Genomic DNA, 25,695 nt, shown 5'->3' with positions numbered 1-25,695 from the left:
CTTGTACTTGGAAGGGGGCAAGCACCCTAAGGTCAGAACAGGCTGTTGTAAAAGAGTTTTAGAGTTGTGTTTTTTTTATTGTGGTAAAACATACATAACGTAAAAAGTTACCACTTTAACATATACAATTAATTCAGTGGCATTAGGTACATTCACAAAGTTGTATAACCATCAGCACCATTCATCTCCAGAACTTCTTCATCATCCCAAACTGAAACTCTGTTCCCATTAACGATAACTCCCCACTCCCCTCTTCCTCCAGCCCCTGGCAACCTCCATTCTACTATCTGTCTTTATGAATTTGCCTATTCTAGGTGCCTCATATAAGTGAAATCATGCAGTATTTGTTCTTTTGCATGAGCTTTTATATCCAGGGAAATTCCATCTTGTTTTGTTTTTCTAAAGTACACCCTTTTCCCACTTATGGAAAACATTTTCTTTTACTGAGAAATTATGTAATAATTTATATTATTTCCCTTTCATTATACAGCCCTATATAGGAAGGGACATAGGAAGCTGTCTAAAACAAGAAGAAGAAATTTCAGTTATTACAGATGTGACCTTCATCTGCCCTGTCTACTTAATTAGACATCTAATAATCCTCGCTTCTTATTGACCACTTAGCCAAAAGGAGAAGGTGTAATAGTCCCCAATTTTTAAAATTTTGCACCTATGTGATGAATGGATGAATTAGGTAACCTTTGAGGTTCGTAATGGCTCCCAGCTTCCCAAAATTGAAAGGCCATTCTGCAATATAAAAGTCTAATCTAAAATAATTCTTGTTTTGTAAGAAGGGTATTAAAGAGCAGGAGAGTGGGAGACTGAAAACAGAAGTGTGGTGGTCCAAATGGTAGTGTTGAAGAGGAGGATGGTCCCGGAGGAGCTGGATGCTTCTACTCACCTCTGTCCAGGGGCAGAAAGCTCAGATATCTGACATAGTGAGTAGGTTGATGGAAATGTCCATTTAATTAGTTGCTGGCATTAGGTAGACTCAGTGCAGAAGTCTTTCCCCTGGCATCATCTTCTAGCATGAGAGAAGCAGTGGCGAGAGATTTTCGGGGGTTCAGTGCAGGTTCACACATATTTAGGCAAAATTTTTAAAGTTTGAGTATTGATCCCCCCTCTGTTTTCGTTTCTTATTTGTTTCTTAGTACTCTCATGGTGCCCTCTGACTGTTCAGAATTCCCGCTGACAACCCTCTATTCCCTCTCCTTCCGCCCTGCTTCCAATGGCCTCTCTCTTCATTAGGACTCCTCTCAGTGTCTCTTGTGAATGGAAGGTGGATGATTATCTAAATAAAGTTCTTCAGTAACTGAAACTTTAAAAAAGAAGTTTGTTAATGCAAATGAGTCTCTACGTATACAGAATTAGGGGTGAGGTTCATTTTTATGCTTCTTACTTTAGGCTGAGAGTCTTCAAACTGGGTGCATTTACTATATGCAAAGACTTCTCTAAGGTCCATGCACATGAGTGTTTGAAGAAAATAAATTTACAAATCTTCATCTTTCACAAGTGCTTTTTACCTAAGACTGATCTTCTAGAGAGTGGGTTTGTAACGGAGATGCAGGTTCCCTTTCACGCCTCCTTTTCTTTTACAGATCTTGTGTTTTCTAAATCTTTGTTAAAACAAAACAAAACGAACAAACAAAAATAACCAACTGAAAGTTCAATCTAATTAAATTGTAAACTGATGTTAAAGGATAAATTTTAAAAGACAATGAAATCATGATTCTCATACATATAAAAAAATTAACATTTAAAAAAACATCTTAAAAAATGAGAGAGCCAGAAAGGTCTTACAATCAGTTGAAAGGAGACCATTGATGGGAATGCTAAAATAAATTTGCTTAATAGATGTAAACAAGCTTCCACCACAGTGGGAGAGGGAAGTCCAATGAAGTTCCACAGGATAAGTTGTATTTGCATGCCTATAGACAGTTATTACTTGCTTTACTATCAGTTTTCTATAAGTTAACTTTTTAAACATTAATTAATTTTTGGCTGTGTCAGGTCTTAGTTGCAGCATGCAGGATCTTTCATTGTGGCATGCGGGCTTCTCTCTAGCTGTGGCACACGAGCTGCAGAGCACATGGGCTCTGTAGTTGTGGCACATGGGCTCACTAGTTGTGGCACGTGGGCTCAGTAGTTGTGGCACGCAGGCTTAGTTGCCCCACGGCATATGGGATCTTAGTTCCCTCACCAGGGATCGAACCCACATCCCCTGCATTGGAAGGCAGATTCCCAACCACTGGACCACCAGGGAAGTCCCTACAAGTTAACTTTTATCTCTACAGAGTTGTAAAACAGCCTAGTCGTAGATAACAAATGGCTGAAATAACTCAGATGGATGAGTAGTTAGCATACTCACTAAATTTCAGTCTTCCCCAATTTTTTCTTACACTGGTGATTTAAATGATTTTGATATTTCATCACCATGTGATGTTTAGAATATAACTCAAGGAGTTCAAAAAATTGAATGATATTTCTATTACAAAATTTCATCCATTTGCATCTCAGTTCCAGCATTTACATTGATAAAAACAAAAATTGAGAATCGATGTTCAAGCTTGACTCATTCTAGCAATAAGTATACTCATCCACATATGCATGAGATAACTGAAAAATAAAAGAGCTCAAAAGAGAGGTTTCCAATTTTAAAAAAATGCTTTTTATCGACATTTACTAAATATTTGTCAACATTTGTAATATTTGTGTTGTTTTGATAAGTTCATTCTAATAAGAGTTACAGTGGTAACAATTAGAAGAGCACTCTTTTTACCATTGAATTTAAATAAATAAATATATATATATGCTTTTGATGCAGAAAAGTATGATAGGGTAATGAATAAAAGACATTAAAGCATAAACTATAAAAAACTAGGATAAACTCTTATAAGGCAAAAAGAATGGAAATGTAGATTAAAGGAGAAATATAATCATGCAAAAATTTTTGACTGTCAGAGAGCAGCCTGTTTATGTATTCTTTTAAAATGAATGATGATGAATTTCAGTGGATGTATTTCAGCAAGTGATAAAATAGTTTTACATGTCAACATTTACAGAGTACTGGAAATTACATTCTTCACAATAATAAACATTTTGGTGAAAGTTTTTACATGTCAACCTAAAAATGTGCAAGAGGGATTTACAGATTTCTTTTAGGTTATATACAAGTAAGAATTTGAAAATCCCTTTGAGGCTCATCCTGCCTCTATTTTCTGACCAAAAATAAGAGTCTGATGTGACAAACCATTTCTGCAAGTTTAGTATTGATAAATGAACCAATTCACTGATTGATACGGTGAATCCTTGTTCTACTAGATTTAGAGAAGACATCTAAGAACTAAAGTTCGGGGCTTCCCTAGTGCCGGAGTGGTTAAGAATCCGCCTGCCAATGCAGGGGACACCGGTTCAAGCCCTGGTCCAGGAAAATCCCACATGCTGTGGACCAGCTAAGCCCGTGCACTACAACTACTGAGCCTATGCTCTAGAGCCTGCGAGCCACAACTACTGAGCCTGTGTGCCACAACTACTGAAGCCCATGCACCTAGAGCCCAGGCTCCACAACAAGAGAAGTCACTGCGGTACGCCCACGCACTGCAAGGAAGAGTAGCCCCCGCTCGCCACAACTAGAGAAAACCTGCACGCAGCAACCAAGACCCAACGCAGCCAAAAATAAAGAAATAAATTTATTTTTTAAAAAAAGAGAAAAGAACTAAAGTTCTTAATACTTGTGACAGCTCTCCAAAGAGAATGATAGCCCATCACATTTTATTTATTTCTTTTTAGGCAGTTATATCTTTACTCATTTTTCTTGTTCTTCTCTTGGAGGCAGCTCACTGTAATACATTACGTGTTTATGTGTATAATAACCAGACAGATAGCACTCTTTGGGTCTGTAAATGTATAGTTTTCACCAAGTTTGGGAAGTTTTTGGCCATTTTTTCTTCGAGTACGTTTCCTACCTCAGTCTCTTTGTCCTCTCCTGGAATTCCAGTGACATTAATATTAAACCTTTTAATGTTGTCCCACAGGCTTTTTAGGCTCTGTTCACTTTTTCCTTCAGCCTTTTTTCTCTCTGTTCTTTAGACTGGATAATATCTACGTCAACTTTATTGATATTTTCCTTTGTCATCTATGTTCTGTTATTGAGCCCATCCCATGCATTTTTTACTGTTTATTGTATTTTTCAGTCCTAAAACGTTCACTTGTTTCTCTTTTATAGGTTCTGTGTCTCTGCTGAGAACTTCTGTCTTTCCATTCATTTCAAGAGTGGTTACCATTATTTCCTGGAGCGTAGTTAAAACAGCTTCTATAAATCTATCGGATAATTCCAACACCTGTGTCATCTTGGGGTTGGCATGTGTTAATTTTCTTTTCCTTTGAGGATTGATCACATTTCCCTGGTCTCTTGCATGTTAGATATTTTTTTATTGAATTCTGGACATTTTGAGTATTATGCTGTGAGAATCAGGTCCTTTCGAAATGCGCAGTTTTTTGTTTTACCAGGCAGTCAACCCAGTTCTGTCTTGCATTCTGTGGGCAGTGGTTCCAACATCATTTCATTTTTCAAAGCCTTTGTTCTGCTGCCTTGGGTCCCATGGAAGCACTGTTTAGGGGTTAGCATGGGACTTGAGCAGTGGGACTTGAGCAGAACTTACGTTGTAGTTCAGTTCTCAAAGCCTTTGAATCTGTCCCACACATGCACAGCTCGGGTGAGACTGGGGTTTGCACTGGTTCATGCACAGCATCAAGGGACCCCCTTCTTTAGCTCTCTCCTTTCTGGGATTCTTCCCACACTCTCCTGCCCCTGTGAGCCTTTTTTTCCTGGTCTTCTGGCCAGAAAGACTGGGTTTCTTTTGAGGTTTTAGCTGCTCATGCTGCTGCAGTATGGTTTCCCCAAGACAGGGGCCATTCTCAGAGCAAAGCACTGAGAGAAAAGTAAGAGGGAAAAATGACAGGGTTCTGCCTACACTCTTTGGATCACAAAGGTTCCTTTTCCCTGCTCCTCTGGCAATAAGACCAGGTTTTTCTTGGAGAAATTTTAGCTGTCTGTGCTGCTGCTTGCTCTTCTACCATGCAGTTCTGTGACTGCAGCCACTCTTGGAAAAGAAAAATGGAAACAACAAAAACAAAAACAAGAAAACAAATAACCCAGACTTCCCTTCACATTCTTCCACTTATAGGGACCCCCTTTCTAAGTCTTCTGGCTGAGAAGAAGAGGGTTCTCGTGGAGTTTGTGGCTTGCACCCCCTGTGCAGTTCCAACCTCAAGTCAAATCTGAAGAGAAAAGAGGAGAAAGCCCAGAAATGCACTCCCAAATGGGTTCCTTTTTCAAGTTTTGATTGCCCTCCTCAATCCTCCTGCTGTTGTTCATTCTTCAGAGCCAGGAGTTTCTTCTTGCATTTTGAACACAGTTTAGAGATAGGTGGTAGTGAGCTTACTACTTCTGGACTGGCACTGGTAGCCCCTTCTCCTTCCTTATTCCCTTTCCCCTCTGTTTTCCCTGCACCCCACCATTCTTTCCTTTCTTCTTTGCCTTTTTTCACTCTTTCCTCTTTACTTTGGGCTCCCAGGTCCAAAGAGCAAAAAGGAAGAACTTCGGGCTTCCCTGGTGGCGCAGTGGTTGAGAGTCCGCCTGCCGATGCAGGGGACATGGGTTTGTGCCCCTGTCCGGGAGGATCCCACATGCCACGGAGCGGCTGGGCCCGTGAGCCATGGCCGCTGAGCCTGTGCGTCCGGAGCCTGTGCTCCACAACGGGAGAGGCCACAACAGTGAGAGGCCCGCATACCACAAAAAAAAAAAAAAAAAAGAAGAAGAACTTATAGTCTTTTGGTGGTCCACAGGTCTAGTTGAAAACTCTGATTTTGTCACAAGTAATAAATCAAAGTCAAGTATGGAAGTAGACCCAGGAGGCTGGAGACACATGAAATAGCAAAAAAAAAAAAGTGTTGAAGGAGAGCTCTTGGGCCAAATTCATCACCTGGCTGTTTGAAATCAAATGATCCCACTTGCATTTGTTGAAAATATCCAGGTATAAAATGGGCCCAGCACTTAAGAACTGATTCTCAGAGTTACTGGATCTGTTATTCAGTTGTATGTAAATCCTACAGTGAATGCTAGAATTTTGAGTTTAGAAGGAATTTCAGCAAACCTAGTACCTTCATTATTCCAGAGAGACATGGCATTCTTTTTTTTTTTTTTTTTTAACATCTTTATTGGGGTATAATTGCTTTACAATAGTGTGTTAGTTTCTGATTTATAACAAAGTGAATCAGCTATACATATACATGTGCTCCCATGTGTCTTCCCTCTTGCGTCTCCCAACCACCCACTCTCCCCCTCCCACCCCTCCAGGCTGTCCCAAAGCCCCGAACTAATATCCCTGTGCCTTGCGGCTGCTTCCCCCTAGCTATCTACCTTACTACGTTTGTTAGTGTGTATATGTCCATGACTCTTTCTCGCCCTGTCAAAACTCACCCTTCCCCCTCCCCATATCCTCAAGTCCGTTCTCCAGTAGGTCTGCGCCTCTATTCCTGTCTTATCCCTAGGTTCTTCATGACATTTTTTCCCCTTAAATTCCATATATATGTGTTAGCATACGGTATTTGTCTTTGTCTTTCTGACTTACTTCACTCTGTATGACAGACTCTAGGTCTATCCATCTCATTACAAATAACTCAATTTCATTTCTTTTTAAGGCTGAGTAATATTCCATTGTGTATATGTGCCACATCTTCTTTATCCATTCGTCCGATGATGGGCGCTTAGGTTCTTTCCATCTCCGGGCTATTGTAAATAGAGCTGCAATGAACATTTTGGTACATGACTCTTTTTGAATTTTGGTTTTCTCAGGGTATATGCCCAGTAGTGGGATTGCTGGGTCATATGGTAATTCTATTTGTAGTTTTTTAAGGAACCTCCATACTGTTCTCCATAGTGGCTGAACCAATTCACATTCCCACCAGCAGTGCAAGAGTGTCCCCTTTTCTCCACACCCTCTCCAGCATTTATTGTTTCTAGATTTTTTGATGATGGCCATTCTGACTGGTGTGAGATGATATCTCATTGTAGTTTTGATTTGCATTTCTCTAATGATTAATGATGTTGAGCATTCTTTCATGTGTTTGTTGGCATTCTGTATATCTTCTTTGGAGAAATGTCTGTTTAGGTCTTCTGCCCATTTTTGGATGGGGTTGTTTGTTTTTTTGTTATTGAGCTGCATGAGCTGCTTGTAAATTTTGGAGATTAATCCTTTGTCAGTTGCTTCATTTGCAAATGTTTTCTCCCATTCTGAGGGTTGTCTTTTGGTCTTTATTATGGTTTCCTTTGCTGTGCAAAAGCTCTGAAGTTTCATTAGGTCCCATTTGTTTATTTTTGTTTTTATTTCCATTACTCTAGGAGGTGGGTCAGAAAGGATCTTGCTGTGATTTATGTCATAGAGTGTTCTTCCTATGTTTTCCTCTAAGAGTTTGATAGTTTCTGGCCTTACATTTAGGTCTTTAATCCATTTTGAGCTTATTTTTGTGTATGGTGTTAGGGAGTGATCTAATCTCATACTTTTACATGTACCTGTCCAGTTTTCCCAGCACCATTTATTGAAGAGGCTGTCCTTTCTCCACTGTACATTCCTGCCTCCTTTATCAAAGATAAGGTGTCCATATGTGCGTGGGTTTATCTCTGGGCTTTCTATCCTGTTCCACTGATCTATCTTTCTGTTTTTGTGCCAGTACCATACTGTCTTGATTACTGTTGCTTTGTAGTATAGTCTGAAGTCAGGGAGCCTGATTCCTCCAGCTCCTTTTTTCGTTCTCAAGATTGCTTTGGCTATTCGGGGTCTTTTGTGTTTCCATACAAATTGCGAAATTTTTTGTTCTAGTTGTGTGAAAAATGCCAGTGGTAGTTTGACAGGGATTGCATTGAATCTGTAGATTGCTTTGGGTAGTAGAGTCATTTTCACAATGTTGATTCTTCCCATCCAAGAACATGGTATATCTCTCCATCTATTTGTATCATCTTTAATTTCTTTCATCAGTGTCTTATAATTTTCTGCATACAGGTCTTTCGTATCCTTAGGTAGGTTTATTCCTAGATATTTTATTCTTTTTGTTGCAATGGTAAATGGGAGTGTTTTCTTGATTTCACTTTCAGATTTTTCATCATTAGTATATAGGAATGCCAGAGATTTCTGTGCATTAATTTTGTATCCTGCTACTTTACCAAATTCATTGATTAGCTCTAGTAGTTTTCTGGTAGCATCTTTAGGATTCTCTATGTATAGTATCATGTCATCTGCAAACAGTGACAGCTTTACTTCTTCTTTTCCGATGTGGATTCCTTTTATTTCCTTTTCTTCTCTGATTGCTGTGGCTAAAACTTCCAAAACTATGTTGAATAAGAGTGGTGAGAGTGGGCAACCTTGTCTTGTTCCTGATCTTAGTGGAAATGCTTTCAGTTTTTCACCATTGAGGATGATGTTTGCTGTGGGCTTGTCATATATGGCCTTTATTATGTTGAGGAAAGTTCCCTCTATGCCTACTTTCTGGAGGGTTTTTATCATAAATGGGTGTTGAATTTTGTCGAAAGCTTTTTCTGCATCTATTGAGATGATCATATGGTTTTTCTCCTTCAATTTGTTAATATGGTTTATCACATTGATAGATTTGCGTATATTGAAGAATCCTTGCATTCCTGGAATAAACCCCACTTGATCATGGTGTATGATCCTTTTAATGTGCTGTTGGATTCTGTTTGCTAGTATTTTGTTGAGGATTTTTGCATCTATGTTCATCAGTGATATTGGCCTGTAGTTTTCTTTCTTTGTGACATCCTTGTCTGGTTTTGGTATCAAGGTGATGGTGGCCTCGTAGAAGGAATTTGGGAGTGTTCCTCCCTCTGCTATATTTTGGAAGAGTTTGAGAAGGATAGGTGTTAGCTCTTCTCTAAACGTTTGATAGAATTCACCTGTGAAGCCATCTGGTCCTGGGCTTTTGTTTGTTGGAAGATTTTTAATCACAGTTTCAATTTCAGTGCTTGTGATTGGTCTGTTCATATTTTCTATTTCTTCCTGATTCAGTCTTGGCAGGTTGTGCATTTCTACGAATTTGTCCATTTCTTCCAGATTGTCCATTTTATTGGCATAGAGTTGCTTGTAGTAATCTCTCATGATTTTTTTTATTTCTGCAGTGTCAGTTGTTATTTCTCCTTTCTCATTTCTAATTCTATTGATTTGAGTCTTCTCCCTTTTTTTCTTGATGAGTCTGGCTAGTGGTTTATCTATTTTGTTTATCTTCTCAAAGAACCAGCTTTTAGTTTTATTGATCTTTGCTATCATTTCCTTCGTTTCTTTTTCATTTATTTCTGATCTGATTTTTATGATTTCTTTCCTTCTGCTAGCTTTGGGGCTTTTTTGTTCTTCTTTCTCTAATTGCTTGAGGTGCAAGGTTAGGTTGTTTATTCGAGATGTTTCCTGCTTCTTAAGGTGGGCTTGTATTGCTATAAACTTCCCCCTTAGAACTGCTTTTGCTGCATCCCATAGGTTTTGGGTCGTTGTGTCTGCATTGTCATTTGTTTCTAGGTATTTTTTTATTTCCTCTTTGATTTCTTCAGTGATCACTTCATTATTAAGTAGTGTATTGTTTAGCCTCCATGTGTTTGTATATTTTACAGATCTTTTCCTGTAATTGATATCTAGTCTCATGGCGTTGTGGTCAGAAAAGATACTTGATACAATTTCAATTTTCTTAAATTTACCAAGGCTTGATTTGTGACCCAAGATATGATCTATCCTGGAGAATGTTCCATGAGCACTTGAGAAAAATGTGTATTCTGTTGTTTTTGGATGGAGTGTCCTATAAATATCAATTAAGTCCATCTTGTTTAATGTATCATTTAAAGCTTGTGTTTCCTTATTTATTTTCATTTTGGATGATCTGTCCATGGGTGAAAGTGGGGTGTTAAAGTCCCCTACTATGAATGTGTTACTGTCAATTTCCCCTTTTATGGCTGTTAGTATTTGCCTTACGTATTGAGGTGCTCCTATGTTGGGTGCATAAATATTTACAATTGTTATATCTTCTTCTTGGATCGATCCCTTGATCATTATGTAGTGTCCTTCTTTATCCCTTTTAATAGTCCTTATTTTAAAGTCTATTTTGTCTGATATGAGAATTGCTACTCCAGCTTTCTTTTGGTTTCGAGACATGGCATTCTTAATGCAGAAATGCCAGTTTAATAAAGTAAAACATTTCTAGTCATGTTATGAGAAACAACTGACTATATGAAATGATATCCCCTTTTATGCTTTCAGTCAGTAGTGTTTCTGCAGTTTATTTGCTCTGTGGCATGGTCTTAGAAGTATAATGTTTGAGATGTTACCATCATTGTGTTTGGGGGACAGGAGAGGTGGTAACACATGCAGTAACAGTTCACGGTTGGGCACTCACTGGGTACAGATCACAGTGATAAATGCTGTAGAGCTTTCAGAGATAAATTATAAGAATGATACCTGGGCATCACTTTGTAATTCACAAAGTTCACTTTATCACCTCCTTTAATCTTCCCAAGCATCCTGAGGAAGGTGTTGTTATTATTAGGTAGAGCTTCAGGTCCCTACTTGAAGCTGCCAGCTATCATCTCATATCACTGTCTGCATTTCAAACTCAGATGTCGAGAACTGAGCTCCCATCTTCATTAGCTGCCTTCACTCCCTGTCTCCATTTTTATTGGTACCACCCTATCCCGAAGCAAGATATCTAAGACATCCTACCTTCTCCCTTTCCCTCTCAACCTCATTTAATCCATTTAATCCTTTCTCAGATCTTGCCTAGTCTATACCTCAGATCTTCTTCAATCCACTGTCACGTTCACGGTGAATTCCCAAGTCTCTTCCCAGCTTTATCTACCACTCATTCTAACTACTCATCAATCCCTTGTTCCTTGTGCTTTCTTAGGTAGCTCCTGGCACATAGTGAGTGCTCAAGAAGTACTTTCTGGCTGTAATGCTTCCATATGGTTGCATATGCTGGGCGTGGCCCAGGAATGCCTTCCTTACCTTTCTTCTGAACACCACCTCCTCATCCTTTGAGATTTCGTTTAGCCTTCCTACTTCCCAGGGCTCAGTGAGTACCCACCCTTCTCGACCCCCCGCACACATTCCCACGTGCGCCTGTAACATTCCTGTGCAACTCTATTGTAGTGTTTCCCAAAGCATGGGTCCTTGTACTCTGAAGTGTGCTGCTTAAAAATGTGTATTCCTGAGAATACCCAGAACCACTGAATTAGTATTGCTGGGAGTGGAGCCCAGGAATCTGCATTTAGGAAGCTCCATTTCTCCCCAGTGATTCTGATGCGCAGAAGAGAGAGGAGCAGTGAGAACTGTGCTCTATTCTGTCACCTATCTTGGCCTGTACAGCTGGTTCCGGGAGCGAGGGGTGAGGCCATTCAGAGCAACCTCTGGTTAAGTTTAATTACCACCTATGACTTTGTTGGGAGATAAGACTGGCAAAGTCCCTCAGACTTAACCGATTTTCAACCATATCTTTATAAAGAGGAACAGTACCTATTTTTGTTTGTTTTTCATAACTTATTAAGGTACAATTTTGCATACCATATAATTTGCCCATTTTAAGTGCACAATTCAATAATTATTAGTACGTAATGCATCTGCCACCACAATCCTATTTTAAATCATTTCCATCTCTTCAAATAGAAATTTTGTGCCTATTTGCTGTAACTCTCCATGCTTCTCCCCAGCCCTAGGCAACCACTAATCTACTTTCTGTCTCTATGCTTTTTCTAGATAGTCATATAAATGGAATCATAGAACACATGGTCTTCTGGTCTGGTTCTTTCACTTAGCATAGTGATCTTGAGGTTCGTCCATGTGGCAGCATGTGTCTGTGCTTCATTCCTTTTTATTGATGAATAATATTCCACTGTATGGATAGAGACCACATTTTGTTTATTCATTCATCAGTTGATGGACATTTGGGTTGTTGCCTGTGTGTGTGTGTGTGTGTGTGGCTGTTGTGAATGATGCTGCCATGAACATTTGTGTACAAGTCTTTGTGTGTGTGGAAATATGCTTTTATTCCTATTGAGTAGGTAACTACAAGTGGAATGGCTGGACAGCATGGTAAATATGTGGTTGACTTTTTAAGAAACTTCCAACCTTTTTCCACAGCAGTTGCACCATTTTACATTCCCACCAGCAATGTAGAAAGGTTACAGTTTCTTTACATCCTTACCAGCACTTGTTATCATCTGTATTTTTGGTTGCAGCCATTCTGGTGGGTATCTTCCCTTCACGTAGGGAATGTATAACCTGGTGGTTACAGATAGAACAGATAACCTAGTGGGCGTCTCATCGTGGTTTTGATTTGCATTTCCCTGATGACTTGATGTTGAGCATCTTTACGGGCAGTGTTGGCTATTTGCATATGTTCTTTGGAAAAATATCTATTCAAATATTTTACCCATTTTTAAATTGGAATACTTTTCTTCTTGTTGAGTTTTAAGTGTTCTGTACGTATTCTAGATACAAGGTGAGCAATACTTCTACTTTATGGAGGGACAAAAGGCCCATGGAAACCCTACTCAGGCTGTGGTAGCCTGGCCAGCAGGGACTCCATGGTTCTTCTTTTTCCAGTGCCAGGATGTGGCCCTTGAGGAACTCTGGAAGCATCTCTTTGACCTCTGCCTCCTCCACAGCCTAAGCAAGAGCAAAAGGGCAGTGTGGGAGCACAGGAATAGAAAGAGTCCGTAATAGCATATAGGAGTGTAGAAAGGTGGTCGGAAGGGGGAAGGGATGGAGCTCCTTTTCAGTAAAGGGGTCTTACCTCACATTTAGCTAAGAGAGTTCCCACTTCATGATGGGAATGTGACAGGGGTCTGTCCGGGTCCCAGTCAGCATTCAGAGCCTATGATTTTATGTCTTTGTCCTTACCCAGCCTCACCACCCCAAGTCAGGGCACAGCACCAGCCTTCAAGATATACTTAGATGTTCCCTTGGTCTCAGATTCCACTGGACTCTCTTCTGCTGAAATAGACCAGTCCGCTGTGTCCTGGTATCCTGTAGCGCTGGCTGTCCCCAACAGCCAAACTGTCTGCTCCTCAAGGAAATCATAGTCCTTGAGAATAGAGTCTGTGTCTCATCCACTTGTGTAGCTCCAGCAACCAGCACAGAACATGGCTCAAAACATATTTGCATACAATTGTCTTAAGTCAGTGAATGAAGAAGAAGGAATGAGTTCATGTATTGGAAGTGAGAAAACTGATACTCAGGTTAAGTGATCTGCCCAGAGTCACACGGTTGTCACTTAAGGGATTGGGTCTCAAATTCAGATTCTCTGATGCCAAAAATGCTTTTCCCACCACATCAAGCTATGAGTCCCAGCCTCTTATCTTCAGAGATTCTAACTTACAGGAGAAATATTTATACTACAAGACTGACCAGGGATGGTTCTGAGGAGTGACGCCACCAGCATGGAGAGGGCAGATGGGATGAGGAGGTAATTTCTATATGTGGTTTGTTTATGTTACCCTTCTGTACTCTACTCTTGATTTGATGGACATGACAGGAAGTAAATACCTCAAGGGAGGTTATCTCTAATTTGTGAGACAAGGGATGACCTCTTGGAGGGTTGGGATTCGGAGAATGGGTGCAGCAGTGTCTAGAAGGGCCCTGGAAGAAGTGGAAATGGCAGAACTGTGGCAGAGAAGAAGGATTGGGGGCCTTCCATTTGGGAAGGGGTGAGTTGTCTCTGTGACGGGCTCTTAGGAACCTGGTGAGGTGTAGAGCTGGGGTGAGGGCCTTTGAAAATCAAGATGAAGTTTGCTTTTTTCTCCGCAGTGGAACATAGAGGCTTTATAGGAATCAGTTGTCTAATCAGGATCTCATATATATTTTCTCCAGTTCTGTGAAAAATGGAAAGTGTTCTTTCACTTGTATAACTCTCTGCTCTCTCCTATTCTGATTACACTGTTTCAAAGCTCAGAGACTCTAGAAACTTCTTTGCAGTAAGAAGAAAATGGTGGCTTTTTTTGCTGTTGGTGAGAAGCAGGCACCAGAAACTCCTATAGGAAACTAAGGGAAAGATATGAAGGCGGGTACCTTGGCGATGTGAATGTGTCTCTTAGTGAAATAACTCCCTGGTTTGACTGAGCAGGACCTGCTTCCAGCCCCCTCCCACTACAGCTGGGCAGAATATGTATTTTAATCACTTTTGATTTTCTAGATTGTGAGCATTTGCTTAGCAGATAGTGAGGACTAACTTAATGAAGAAAACAGGCATATTCAAAGAGCCAGTCAATGAACGAATGAATAAATACCATGGTTTGTTTCTTCTGTACTGTATAATATTACCCTAATTAGTAATAGTGGCTCACAGGATCACTCCCCCCAGTGATTGGTAGTTTCCAGAGAAAAGAAAGAAGGTAATTGATATAGTCTCAATAAAGACAAATAACAAACTAGGAAAGTCTGGTATGATGATAGTTTAACAAATATTTATTTTGAATGTGGGTGGACTTATAGAGAAAGTCGTCCATTGTGATTATATTCTGCAGAGAGCTCACATATAAGCCAGCTGCCCCGCCTTACCATGAGACATTCTTCAATTTCCTGTCCTTCAGGTCTATTTTCTATGTAATCTTAGGCTTGTGAATTTTGGAATCGCTTGGATCTGGGTTTCCCTTACAGAACCAGGGGAGAAACTCACCACAATTATTTCTGCACCTTTGGCCTAGTGAGAACTTGAAACCAGCAACCTGGAAGACTTAGCTCTTTTATTAACCTGAAAATGTTACCAAAGGAGCATTTACTAGTTTTATGAATTTGCCATGGGAAATTTACAAAACTCTTCGGACAATGTGGAGTTTTTAAAATTTTTAAATCCTAAAGAAAAAGGAGCTATGGAAAGCCCAAATGTTCACATTAGGGGGAGCAAGGGTGCTCTTTCAGATCACAGGAGGAAGCCACTGAGGGTTTCAGTGGGAAAAACTAATCTAGTATCTCGTTTTATTTTTTTTATTTTTAAATTTTAAAAAAAATTTATTTATTTGTTTTTATTTTTGGCTGTGTTGGGTCTTCGTTGCTGCGCACGGGCTTTCTCTAGTTGCAGTGAGCGGGGGCTACTCTTCGTTTGTGGTGCGTGGGCTTCTCATTGTCCTGGCTTCTCTTGTTGCAGAGCACGGGCTGTAGAGCGCAGGCTCAGTAGTTGTGGCGCACGGGCTTAGTTGCTCCACGGCATGTGGGATCTTCCTGGGCCAGGGCTTGAACCCGTGTCCCCTGCATTGGCAGGCGGATTCTTAACCACTGCGCCATCACGGAAGCCCTAGTATCTCCTTTTAAATGGAAATTTCTCCTACGAAAATCTGGCTTTCCGCCTGATCTAGGATTATGTCGGTGAGTGGGCAGGTGAGGGAAAGGCAGTGAGTGGTAGCCAATTAATTAGTCAATCAAAAAATATTTATAGAATTCTCCATGTGTGCAGCAGCATGCAGACTCAATGGGAGATACAAAGAAAGTAAGATACAGCCTCAGCCCATGAAAAGCTAGGACAGGTCTTCTTGGGAGGCAAGGTGTGCATGTGCTAGCAGAAAAGATGGCACAAGGCAGTATTTTAATTGGGCAGTCTGTCTTGTAGATAGCAAGTGTGTAATACAAATAGGCTGTTATTCTGGACTTATCACCATTTATTCTGTGCCGTGGTGTGCCAACTGTTCAAAAGCAGCTATGAAAGCTGCTTTTATAACTGGTTGGACTGAGGAGTTAGGGCCTTAGCAGACCCCCTATCACTGAGCCTAAGATGGTTTGGTTGAGAAAGTATGAAGGATGAAGGAGTGTTTTTTTCCAAAAATGGCTCCACAGAGATTATGCTTGTGTCCTTCTCAGAGGACTATTTAAAAGCAAAAGAGTCATTATAAAAATGTTCAGGGGGGGAACTTTGTGACTACAAAATTACTAATTACCTAGCAAAATTTTTATTTTATAGTAACCATTACACACGGACTTGAGAAAACTCTTTTCGAAATGTTGGAGGAATAAGTACATGGAAGAGGAAAGTGAAATGTTGAAAAAAATAATAATAAGGGTGTACTGACCTGAAGTTTTCAGCTAGTCATTTACATTGGCCAGATCTAGATGATTGCTTAACATTTCAAGTACACGAAAACTTGATGTAGGGGTGTGTAGACCTAACTATTCCCATAAGAGCAATGCAAGATGGGATATCTTCATGACAGTAGCTAACATGTTTGTCACTGACCACGTGCCAGATTTTTTATGTTTTTACATGCATATTTATAGCAATCCTATGTATAGGTAGTACAAAGCAAAACAAAATCAGGCTCTTTTCCCAAAGCCCCCCTAGCTAGTAATTCCAAAGCCGGGGCCTCTCGATACTACCCCAGTTAAATATAAGCAAAGCAATTGAGACCTTATAAAAAAGGTTTGAAAGTGTGGGGAACTCTCCCTTTCTGAAAACTGCTGTGAAAAAGGATAGAAATACTGTTTCTCTTCAGGCTTTAAGTGTAGTCATTGGACATTGGACATAAAATTGGACAACGTTAGGGACTAAATATCTGTAATTTAACAATGGGTTTTATAAGATGGCCAGTGAAGCAAAAAAAAAAAATTTTTTTTAAACAATGACAGCTACCTTTTTTCCCAGGAAATTGTTTCTAGAACACCTTATTATTACAAGACAGTATATGAGAAAATACTGATTGGCAATATTCTTATTGAAGTGTATGAAGTTTTTGTAAATGTATGCAGTTGATGTGAGAGAAGTTTGAATTCTAAATATTTAGAATGCTAACTTCTTTATTTGAAAGAAACAAACTTGTTTTATAAACTCATCCACAGACAAACAATATGCAATTGCCCATTCTCCAATCTTTTCTACACGCTTGAAAATCACTTATAAGAAAATATTTGATCAAAAACAAAACATATTACCATGAAAGTTCAGAACATTGGGGATAAAGAGAAGATCCCCAAAACTGGGAATAAAGAGAAGATCCTCCAGAGAGGAAAACACAGGTTACATCTAAAGGTTGAAGAATCAGAGTGGCTTTGAACTTCTCAACAGTTGCCTAGGAAGATAGAAGAAAATGGAGTGAAGCCTTTTAAATTCTGAGGAAAATACCCAGCCTAGAATTCTACACTCAGCCAAACCAGCAGTCAAAATATAGATATTTTCAGACTTGTAAGGTCTCAAAAAAATTGACCTTTCGTGTACCTTTTTTCAGAGGACAATACTCTTCCCGGTTAAAGTGCCCCAAGAAAGAGGATGATATAGAATCGAAGAAACAGGTGATCCCACACAGGAGGGAGGGCAGGTGGAGGCAGAGCCCAGGTGACAGGTGTGCAGCAGGCCTGCAGAGCAGTCTTGCAGTTGGAGTGATTCTCCAGAAGAGATGCCTCTGAGAAGAAAAAGCTAAGAGAATTCCAAATGTGTTTGGCCCTTTGGAAAGGAGACTTATAGAACTGGGGGAAGAACTTGGAGATGAGTAATTATTTAAGTACAAAGAAAACTGAGAAGCTGAACGACACGGCTCTAGGAAAACAGGTTGTGCAAAACATGGAAGACAATCGTAGCACACCTCGTGACTCAGCTGTGAATAATCGTAATTATGTTAACTGATGATCGGTCACACAAAAATTGTGATATACGCTATTGGCGGGGGGGGGGGGGGGACAAGAGGAAATATGCATTAATGTGCTGGTGGCGATTGGGCAATAGAAAAGTATACCCTCATGTTTTTGGTGCGAACTCAGTGGATAATGCCTAAAACTGAAGAAAATAAACAAGACAGAGATAGAACCATGCTATTCAGAGATAAGGAGGTAATTACTAAAAGAAACAGCTGAAATAATTGAACATGGTTGACGCTCAAGACAAAGAATGAAAGGAGGCAGTCAGAGGACTGTCGTGTTTTTGTGATAAGCCTTGTAGAACTATTGACTGTAAATTCTTTGCATTGTTTGATTTAAAAAAAACTTTAAAAATGAAAGGGGGAAATTCAAATAAGAAAAAAATGACAAGGATGAGTTACACTTCCCGTTAGAAAGAAACTCAAAATACTCAAAAATTAATACAAAACAAGGAATTAAGATTAATCTCAAGTATAATTTCCTAAAACATTAAAAAGAGAAAGTCATGAAATTCTACGTTCCTCTCCCTTTTTCTTTCCACCCATCCTCACACTCTGGTCAAATGTTTGTTTATTCTCGATTAGCTGTAGATTATAGGGGAACCTCAGCTTGGGGTTGCCTTCTACTTGAATAGGACGACGAGGAAATCTGGAGGCCAAGTTTGAGCTGCATCATCTAACCCAGTCTCTTGATTCTCTAGCTGTGTATCTGGCTTCTCTTTGCTTCTCCTCAGATTCTTAGAATTTCTTACATCCAGCCATCCTGCCATATCCCCCTCCTCTGTTGGCTTCCTGATCCAAGCTCATCTGTCTGTCCACCTGGCCCTGACTTATTCCTTAGCCTGACCTTGCTGCCTACATTTGCTTTGACTGCCCTATCCATTTCCTCAGCCTAATTCTTAATTCCTGGCTCCCACCTCCTCATCCAAACTTGGCTAAATCCACTTTGGAAAACCAAGGCGAATGGAACTGCCTGGGAAGAATTTGGAGAATCCACAGCTCTGTCCTTTCTTCATTCTTGAGAGCCTGGCTGGCAGCTGAGGGCACATGTGGGGGGAAGTGTGTGTGTGTGTGTGTGTTGGGAGAAGAGGGCACAGCTGTCTTGGACTGTGTCATTTTCCCTGGGAATGCTAATGTGTATTTTTGATATCCTGGTATAGTCTTTCTTTTATTTGTTCTTCCGTGTCTCTTAGAAACTGTTCTAAAGTTTAAAACCCAGAGGCATCTTTCCAACTTGCATGAGCTGTATTTTGACCTCTTAAGAGGCTGTTGCCAGACTTTAGCTCCTGGTGATTTTACATGAAGTGACATCTGATTCGCTTTTAGACTGCATTCCACACCAATCTGCCCAGCCCTGCAGTTTATGGGCTCACTCCTGCTGTCTTTCAACATATGGAGCACTATTAGATAGTGTGAGTTTGAGTCTTGTCAGGGAGGCTGATTAAGCCACAGTCAGGGACAGCAGTCCTATGTGTGAAATGTACCAGGCCTTGCTGAACAGCTCTGGGAGTCGCTGGAGGTGGTTGGTGCTTCTCTGTTGGGGGACAGGGAGCTTGCTAAAAAAGCAAACACATTTTTTTCTATCGCGGGCTAGGTCTATGGTGGTAACATTTGGCACGTTGAGTAACAGGGAACATAGATAACTGTGAACAGATGGGCAACTATTAAAAGATTTGAGGGGCTTTTATCATTTCTCAATTGGCCTTCACCTACCTACAGGATACCCAGTTCCCTTGTAAGATTACGTAAAGAATTCAATTAAATTTCTTCTTCCTTTTTTTTTTTTTTTTTTCAATTGCGATGGAAGCAAAAGCTCTGACGTTAAGAGGAAAAGAATAGATGAGAAACTTCTAATTTTGAATCCCCTTGGGATTAGCTGCTGATTTCAGCTGCGCAGAGAACACTGCCCCATATTTTGAAAGAATAGCTGCTGGCAATTTCAGAGGAGATGACTTTCCAAAATAGACAGTGAACTCCCCCATCCGTATCTGATGACCATCTGACATTTGGACATAGAAGTACAGAGCCATCCACATGTCTTGATATGTATAACCTTGCTTTTAAAAATGGCAATGGCAAGTCATTATTATGCTTAAGCTCAAAACTAGCGGAATACAAAAGAGAAATGCATTACCTTGTTCCCAGCAGCAACAGAAAATATTTACACATCTTAGAGCAATAAAATTGCTCCATACTCTGGGGCAGTGTTGTCTCTGGTGCAGGAGCACGCGAGTCCTCTTTGGCTCAGAATGATACCAGGAAAGTTCATAAGGGTGAGAAGGACTCCGGACACTGATTAAGATGAGGCATGTTTCCCTCTCTGGAGCAGCAGCCTGATTTGGCCCAAACCAGTCATAGGTTGGTATGGTCAGAGTTATGGTACCTGTACACTGGATCTCATGAACCTGGCCAAATTCGATTGGGTTCCATTCATCAGAGGTGGCCTTAATAATATTACAATCGAGGGCCAATAATTTTAAAGTACTTGTCCTCAAGCTACTCAGTGTAGCTATATATAATAAAATCTGTTTGGAAGCAGGAAGGATAGATACCCAGCCCCACTTTTATTCTCAGTCCCTTAGCTTCAAAACCCATTTATCCCAGCCAAGAGTGCTGGGTAAATGAAGATCCCTGTGTCCAAAAACAACCCCACCTAAGACTAAATTTTTTCTAGAAAGAACTAGCAACAAAGGGAAATAGCCATTTTTATTATTTTAAATTAAAACTTCTACCATTCAGAAGAATTGTAATTTAAAATAATTCATCAACAAAAATGCTGGAACAAATTATAATAAGTAGAAGACAGCTCTTGGAGGGGCTGGTCTCTGTTGCCTGCTAAATGATGCAGTTTGATAAACTCATACATCTGTGCTAGGCTCTTTGGTTTAAGGTAATTGAGTAAACAAGAATTATCAGTGGGTTTAGCGTCCCCTGGAGAATGATACTTTAACAGAAAGAATTATTGGAAGTAGTTAAAATATGCTGTCACCATTTAGCAGAAACGTTGGTAATATATGTTCAGAGGCTTTTAAGTAAATACTATGTATAAATTGTATCATAGAACAAAGAAGCATCCAAGGAGACACTTGATCATGGTGTAAAGAGAATGAATATTTGTGTATTGCAATATGAGGCTTGTAAACATCACTGAAGCAAATAGAAAATAAGCTCAATATAATTTGTTATTTTTTTTCTGCCCCAAGTTTTATGGGTTTTTGTTTTGCATTTCACCTATTTTCCTGACATGTAGAAGTGCTCTCTAGGTAATTAAAGCCGTAGCCATTCCGAATAATTTCTGTTTTCCTTCCTGCTGATGGTAAATTTAATGGTGTCAGCTTGCTAATCCTTCCTGATGCTCACATGGCCTCCATTTGTGCCGGTGTTTTCCTAGGATGGCAGAGATGCAGGGGCTTATGGAAAGACTGGAGCAGGCCGTCGGTCGACTGGAGTCGCTGTCTGCAGGGTTACACCGGCCTCCTGGGGACTGTGGGGAAATTAACGGTGTCAGCGGAGGTAGGGCCACCAACTGTTGTCATTACTGATCTCTATGTGGGTCAGTTAATTTTGTCCCCATCATATAGTTCTCATGAATTATTTCTGTCAACTTTAACTCCCGTACTCCTTCCTTTATATGTGACCGTGACATTAACCAGATGCAAGCGATCCCTGAAAAAGAGAAAGAGAAAAAGAAAAAAGTCTCAACCCACAAGCCACAAAAATTTCCTGTATCTGCGCATGTTAAGAGCATAATCCATGAGCCAAATGTCATTATTCTTTCGTTTTAATGTTTATGCTGCTCTTCCACACTCAGTAACTAAATATATTATCTAAGTAATTATCAAAAAGAAACTAATGTTCCTTATTAGAATGTAAATTGGAAGGAATTATCATTCTGCACATTTTAATTTTAAAGAGAACAAGTCATTAAATTTAAGAACTGCAGTTTTAAAGGAAGAGAGTCTGATGTGAAGCCAAATATTACTTCGATGTAACATGACCACATCACATTGTTTTACTTTTGCCTATTCCTTACCAAACACGTTTTTTAAATTATATGCTAATACCACAATTTTTAAAAAAGATTTTAAAAATTATGTGATCAAACTTATAAAAAGTTAACTACTTCTTTAAAAAAAAATACCATGCACAGCCAGCTCTCTAAGTTATCTACAGTAATTTTTCCAACTTCTTCTCTAAGGTTGCAGATTTAGCAAATAAAAATACAGGATATCCAGTTAAATTTGCATTTCAGATAAACTACATTCTTTTTTTTCTTTTTGATTAGAAGTGTGTTCCGAATACTGTGTGGGATATACTGCATGATACACACTTATTCAGAAATTTATTCACAATTTATTTGAAATTTAAATTTAACCAGGCGATCTGTATTTAATTTGTCAACTCTATTCTTGTCTCACACACATTTCCTTATCTGACCCATTTTGAATTTTGTCAGGCTTTTGGGGCTTGAGAAAAGCCTTGGGGAGGAGGGGGCTTCAAAAAAAGCTTTCACCAGGCAAGAGCCACATTGGTGCTTCTAGAATTTCAGGCGTATTTGGAGCTGTGCCTTGTATTACGTGCCCTGGGACAAAAATTACTGTGTGAGCACAAATGCACAGGCTGGTTTTTTTTTTCTCCCCCCACTCCGAACATAATGCTTTGAATGAATTGAAAGGGGGTGTTGTCTAAAGGAAAGCTGCCAGGGGCCTGTAAATTTTTTCCGCATCAAATGAGACATATCTATGATTTCATTTTAAGCCTCTTTTTGTTAACTATGGAGTTGGTATATGAGATTCAGTAGACTTTATTTGTAAGAAAATATTTTCATGTTCTCTTTAGTAACTTTGTTTCCTTATGCCTTTGGCATCAGGTGATCAAAAGACATTTCTCTGAGATTGCTGCCCACAAATATAAAGCCTGTGAACACATAAAGTTAAAATCCAACTCCCAGGAGACTGTGTAGTGTTGCTGAGTAAAAGGAAAAAAAAAAAAAACTCCAATAATTTGAACCTCACTTACACAAAGAGGTAAAGACACTTTGTACTTTCTTCAAAAAAAAAAAAAAAAAAAGAAAATTAATAAGCTAAGCAAAATTGGAAGGCATATAATTAAATTAGTTAAGTATTTAAACATATATTTTCTAATATAACAAATAATTTCAAACCAGTTATTAAAGTAAGTTATCTTAAAACAGCTTAGCCAGCAATTTATTATCCTATTGATAATATGAAATGAAGAAGGATAATTAGTAAAATGTCTGAATGGTATTCATTCTAAAACCTTTTACTTATCCTAAACAACATCACTTCCGTTTCTTCTTAATTAGTCAGTTTTGGTGATTTCCTAAATTCTATTTTTAACAAATCCTTAAGGACAACCTCTCACCTTAAATGTAAACATCACCATTACAATGATGTTGTAACTAAAGTTAATTTTTTTTTTAATTTAAAAAGAAACTTTTAGAAGGAACCCAATCCATTACAAATCCATAGTATGCACAGACCAAAGAACTGCCTTATGAGACTGTTGTTATGATGTGTTTTATAATGTGTTTTTCCCCCACCCTGACAGCCAGGTGAGTTTGACTCAACAGTTGAAGAAATATTTTCATGCCTGCCAGTTGACAAGCACTATGACAGGTGCAGGGGAATCTATGATGAATTATACAGAGTCCTAATCCTCCAGAATCTTTGGTCTCAATGCATTACTATTCAGGGCCTCAAAAGCTTTGATTAAGAGTTGCCCAAAGGATGCAGGCTGGGGAGGAAGACAGGTCATTAAAGGCTGCCCGGAGGAGGTGTGAGCAGAGCTGAGTGATGAAAGGCAACTGATATTCCCTTTTATCATTGTCCATTCTGCTATGTAGAGGCCTCCATCACATTTGAAGAGCTTTCTCCCACTTTAAACACCCAGCAGAGACCTCTCAGACCTCTCCCATGGCAACAAGCAGGTTTATCTGTTTCCAAATGGATTCATAAGGAATCTTTGGGTTTACACCCCTTTTATGTTATAGGAGTTGGTACATACAGCATTTTGAACTTTAGGATAAGTCAGCTTCAATATCCTGCTTAGAAGTTAGACCGTAGGTGCAGAGAACTGTAAACAACTGTTTCTATCACTCTTTTGTCCTGTGGATATGGGCAAGTGGGAACCAGGGAAGAAGAAGGAAGCTTTGTCCTACGCATTTATGAGCATGGGTATTCCTGTCCAGTATAAGAAAGGGAGTCCTAAGTTTGGGTTTGGATTTTAATAGCCTGTACTGCTGAATTTCTCAATATTACCTTTCTCAGTATTAGGGATATGCAATCAGGGACTTAAGACAAAAAAATTTTTTGTTAATTAAAAAGCAGGGAAAGAAATGCAGAGCACACCAGGTTGGGCCATAGTCAATTCAGCTTTTATAGTAATTTGGCAGATCAACATTCACTATGGATTAGCTCACCAGGCATTTTTGTGCCCACCTTTGCTGTCTGTCCCTCCCCTTGGGAAGTGAAGAAGGAGCAAAATGTGTGAAATCAGCTTGCTTTTCCTACTTGCCCAGACTTCATCATTACCTTTTAATTGTCCTGAATAATCTTGGTAACTATTTGCAAGGTGATTATAGCACCTGCACAGGTCGGTATAGAAGAACGTACACTGGCTTTGGATTCATAAGGCGTGTTCAGTTTTTGGATCTGCCGCTTGTTTGGTATAGAGCTTTTAACAAGTCGTGTTCTGTTTGCATCTTCATTTCCTCATCAGTCAAAGTGTGACAGTGCTACTTACCTCATAGGTTTGGGGGAGAATCAAATGAAATTATGTAGGTGAAAGTGCTTACTCTGAAGGATGGAAAATAGGAAAACACTGTTTTCTTGAGCCATTGAGAAGTGTTTAGTAAGTACATATTGGGTGAATGAATGACTTAGTGAATAGGAAGAGAATGATATGAATGACATTAAACTTCCGTACTACTTATGGCAAAGCAGTACCAGCTTTTCACTAAACTACCGGGGAATAACAGAATGTTCTTTTTCCAAAGGTGTGGCACCCTCGGTGGAGGCCTTTGATAAGCTGATGAACAGCATGGTGGCTGAGTTTTTAAAGAAGAGTAGGATCCTGGCTGGTGACGTTGAGACTCATGTGAGTACTTTCCTCCCCCATTCTCTGTGGAAAAGATGACTGCTATTAAAATTTTTTAAAAATAATGATCATAACAAGGGTTGGTGAGGGAATGGAGAGATTGGGACCCTTGTGCACTGCTGGTGGGAATGTAAAAGGTGCAGCCAGCATGGAAAAGAATATGGCGATTCTATAAAAAATTAAACATGGACCTATCATATGGTCCATCAAGTTTACTTCTGGATATATACCCAAAAGAATTGAAAGCAAGATCTCAAAGAGATACTTGTATACCCATGTTCGTAGTAGCATTGTTCACAATAGCTGAAAGGTGGAAGCCACCCAAGTTTCTGTTGACAGATGAATGGATCAACAAAATGTGGTTTGTACATACAAAGGAATATTATTCAGCCACAAAAAAGGAAATTCTGACACATAGGAAAACATGGATGAACCTTGAGGACATTGTGCTGAGTAAATTAAGCCAGTCACAAAAAGATGCTGTATGATCTCATTTATCTGAGGCATCAAGAGCAGTCAAACTCATAGAAACAGAAAGTAGAAGGGTGCTTGCCGGGGCCTAGGGAGAGGGAGAAAAATGGGAACTTGTTTAACAGGTATAGAGTTTTAGTTTTTCGATGCAAACTAAACTCCAGAAAGAATTCTGGGGATCTGATGCACAGCAATGTGAATATACCTGACACCACTGAACTGTACACTTAAAAACGGTTAATATGGTACATTTTATGTTGTGTGTATTTTACCACAATTTTTTTAAAAAGTGCAGCCTGAGGAAAAACAAAGTCATAGAATTCGATAATCTCTGGATTGGTAGAGACTTTTAATGATATCTAGGCCAGCCTCCCAGTTTTAGACACCTTTTATGCATTTAAAAATGTTTAGCATCCTCCCTGAGGCTAGTTGTTATTTGCATGCAT

The 25,695-nt window shown here is 39.5% G+C and overlaps 1 protein-coding gene across 3 annotated transcripts in view; it reads left to right on the top strand.

Annotated features, from left to right (window-relative positions):
- The window catches only part of CAP2 (cyclase associated actin cytoskeleton regulatory protein 2), a 138,607-nt gene that overhangs the window by 10,475 nt on the left and 102,437 nt on the right, over window positions 1–25,695 (top strand). For 2 of the 3 annotated variants that reach the window (XM_032649877.1, XM_032649879.1), the window contains exons 2-3: window positions 21,051–21,172; window positions 24,678–24,778. In XM_032649877.1, the coding sequence (XP_032505768.1) occupies window positions 21,052–21,172; window positions 24,678–24,778 (222 nt within the window). In that variant the 5' untranslated portion in view covers window position 21,051. The remainder of the gene's footprint in view (window positions 1–21,050; window positions 21,173–24,677; window positions 24,779–25,695) is intronic. The other variant, XM_032649878.1, reaches the window with a different exon arrangement.

This window comes from Phocoena sinus, chromosome 11, assembly GCF_008692025.1.
Source record: "Phocoena sinus isolate mPhoSin1 chromosome 11, mPhoSin1.pri, whole genome shotgun sequence".
Lineage (NCBI taxonomy): Eukaryota > Metazoa > Chordata > Mammalia > Artiodactyla > Phocoenidae > Phocoena > Phocoena sinus.
Note: the sequence above shows the minus strand (reverse complement) of the source record. Positions and strands in the feature narration are given on the sequence as shown.